General features: G+C 32.4%; 1 protein-coding gene across 3 annotated transcripts in view; it reads left to right on the top strand.

The window, feature by feature from the left end:
- The window catches only part of INTS6 (integrator complex subunit 6), an 81,078-nt gene extending 78,797 nt beyond the window's left edge, over window positions 1–2,281 (top strand). For all 3 annotated transcript variants that reach the window (XM_019668885.1, XM_019668886.1, XM_019668887.1), the window contains one exon: window positions 1,538–2,281. In XM_019668885.1, coding sequence (XP_019524430.1) covers window positions 1,538–1,631 — 94 coding nt within the window. In that variant the 3' untranslated portion in view covers window positions 1,632–2,281. The remainder of the gene's footprint in view (window positions 1–1,537) is intronic.
- Window positions 2,282–3,102: the final 821 nt, after the last annotated feature.

Genomic DNA, 3,102 nt, shown 5'->3' with positions numbered 1-3,102 from the left:
ACACACACACACACACACACACACACACACACACGTACTTCTGTCTCTTAGTCTATTGAAAGAAGTTCAATTAAAAAATAGCCACACATAAATTCTTTAGAAATTATGAGATTTTTCTCCCTACAAATTACAGATACTTGCATAATTCTCACTTTTCCTACTTTGTGGGTTTTTGGTGTCTTTATATTTTGTAGCCTTTAATATTTTTCCTTTGTATATATGGATTACATGTAATATTAATCAGTGATTAGAAGAAAACCTTAAAAGACATTATTTTAATGCAGTTCATTTGTATGTGGGAAAACATGTAATTAAGGGGATCAGAGTCAGACAAATGGGCCTTATTCTGATTGCTTCGGTAGCCCAGGATTTCGTCCTTTCGTACAAGGAATGTGGATCAAGATTATAAATGGTAACTGTGTAGTGCAATTAACTGGAAAGCGTAGTTGTATGAGTTTAGTGAGTACAAAAAGCATTTCTGATTTTTCCTTTGAGACTTTTAGTCAGAAAACAGGGTTTATCTTATCTGACCTTTCAAATATACCCATTCTTTAATTAGTTCCCCAGTTTCTTCCAGGCTACACCTAAAGGTGGTTTTAGATAGAGCAGTTAATTCTTTTTGTATGAGTGGCTAGAGTATAGGCCACATGGAAGGTACAAGATAAGGCCATAACTTTTGTGTTATTTGTTTTGAGTATTTAACCTATTTTGCTCTTTCTGTAACATTCTGTCAGCTCAAACTTCATCATGGATTTAGCTATATTCCTGATGCCTGCACTCTACTTCTGCCACCATATAGAGATTTGTGAATATTATGTGGCTATTTATTAGTTAACAAGTAGAGAGGAAGTGGGTATAGATTGGGCAATATTTTGGGGTATTCAAAAAAGCATCAGCAGTATTAATACTTACGTATACAAATGCAGTTTTAGTGTACTATATATATATTACTTAAAAAAATTTTTAATTCAACTTGAACTTCAGCTGTTTGTTATATCCTTTACTAAAGATGTCTAATTATCCTTGATTTGCTAGCTTTCAGATTGTAACAGTAGAACACCATGGTTTTGAAAGTGCTACTACCCAACTTTCATTTTTCATTTCTTTTTCCATTTTGTGGGGGATTGTATTCATACTTTGTTAACATTCCTTTCAACATTCAATTTTCAAAGAACATAAGAAGCTATTGGAGTCATTGCTTTGGGAGCCCTAATTTGCTGGAATATTTGTAATCTTTCGTGTATTAGAGTTTGTTTGTTTTTTGTTTTTTGTTTATTGTGGAAGGAATAACCTCTTTCCCATGGTGCCTAGGCTGGATTATTTGTTTTAGGAGCAAACTGTAATACTGTACTGATAAAATAATTTCCTAATTCTCTAGCAGATTTTGTTTATCATAAGGTTGTTGGATTTTAATTTTCATTTCACTTTGAAAAATCTTCCCAAGGCAGTTTCTCTATTTAAAAAACAGAAACATTATACTAATATATAACTTTATTTATTAAAAAGAAATTGAGAGTGCTATTATTTTTTTATACAGGTTTAAAAAACGAATGCTAATAGAACAACTGGAGAACTTCTTGGATGAAATTCATCGAAGAGCCAATCAGATCAACCATATTAATAGCAATTAAAAGAAAACAGAATGTGGCCACTTATTTCACTATATCTTCTCCAAATACAAAGTAAATGCAAGACTGTTGTGATCTTGCATTCATTTTTTGACATGCATTGTTGGCTATTTGAAATACTAAGAGCAAGTCTACAGATCCTTTTCCCATCATTTTACAGTGACCTTTTCTTCATTTTGGTTTATTTTTGTAATGTGAGAAGTATCACTCTAAAAAACATTTTTATTTAACAAACTAAAAATATTCCTCCAAATCTCTTGCTTGTCATTGACTCTTGCGTGTCAATTTCCCTCAGGTTCTATTTTCTTAAACCAACCTTTAAAATTGTCACCTCTGTTAAGGTTGAACTTTGCCAAAAAAATAAAAAAGAGAAATTACTTTGTAATTTTTGGGGAAAAAAGCACATACATTAAAACTAGGTAATGTTTTGTATATACAGTTATTTTGGATATATTATTGTAAGTTGTACAAATGTATTTTGAAGAATATTTAAGAAAAGCACTTTTGTTATTCCATCAATAAATGCTCTATTTTACTCTTGTGTGGTTTAGGAAATAATCACATTTAAAGTACTCGTTTAAAACCATCTTAAGATAATGGAATTTTAAAAACCTTGCTTTTTAGCATTGGAAAAATACACCACTTGAAGTTCACTTTTGTTAAGCCTAACTGTAATTACGTGGTACATAATCTGCATTGTCTTTTTAATATATGTTCTTAGTTTTTGTTGGCCACACCAACATACTCTATCTGCCTATTAATGGAAATGATGATATCTATCTGTGGCAGATAGGCAGACACTTTCAAAGCTGTTGAAAAAGCAGACACTTTTGGACATTATTGGTTTCCTTTCTTCCCTTCAACCCTTTTTCCTTTCTCACTAGGATTGTGGACGGCTCTAAGTTGGAACGGTTGGTTAGGGAGTTGTAAGTTTGGATATATCACATAGTCTGAAATGTCTTGCCTTTAGCAGCTTGATGTCATAATTACAAAAGTCCCATAACAAACTGGGAGTTCAAAGGGGATTTCTTTGTTCTGCTTTGCTATTCTCACACTTAAACTTAGAAGCTAAATGGAAAGGAAACACATTTCAGATGACTGCTCATTTTGCATTTCCCTTGATTACCCAGGAAAAGGAAAAACCAACACTGTTCATTGCCCACCCTCAGTAAGACAGCCTCATGTGTCCATGAAGACGTGACCCTGTGACTTGACCCACTTGCCATTCATAGATCACTGCTGTGCCTTGTAGTGCTTTTGGGGTAACCAGGAGAAAAAGGTTAAAATGCGTTTAGATTAAAAGGGTGAAATAAATTTATAAAATTCTAGTAAAATGGAAATATTTTTAGGTTCATAACATTTGAAAATCATACCCTTATCTTTTTCACTTTAGAACATTTTTTAAATTTCAAGGGTATAAGAAAATGAAATTGTAACTTTTTATGAAGAAAAGCATAGATGAAAGTGGAGAACA

This window comes from Hipposideros armiger, unplaced genomic scaffold (genome assembly GCF_001890085.2).
Source record: "Hipposideros armiger isolate ML-2016 unplaced genomic scaffold, ASM189008v1 scaffold_541, whole genome shotgun sequence".
Lineage (NCBI taxonomy): Eukaryota > Metazoa > Chordata > Mammalia > Chiroptera > Hipposideridae > Hipposideros > Hipposideros armiger.
Note: the sequence above shows the minus strand (reverse complement) of the source record. Positions and strands in the feature narration are given on the sequence as shown.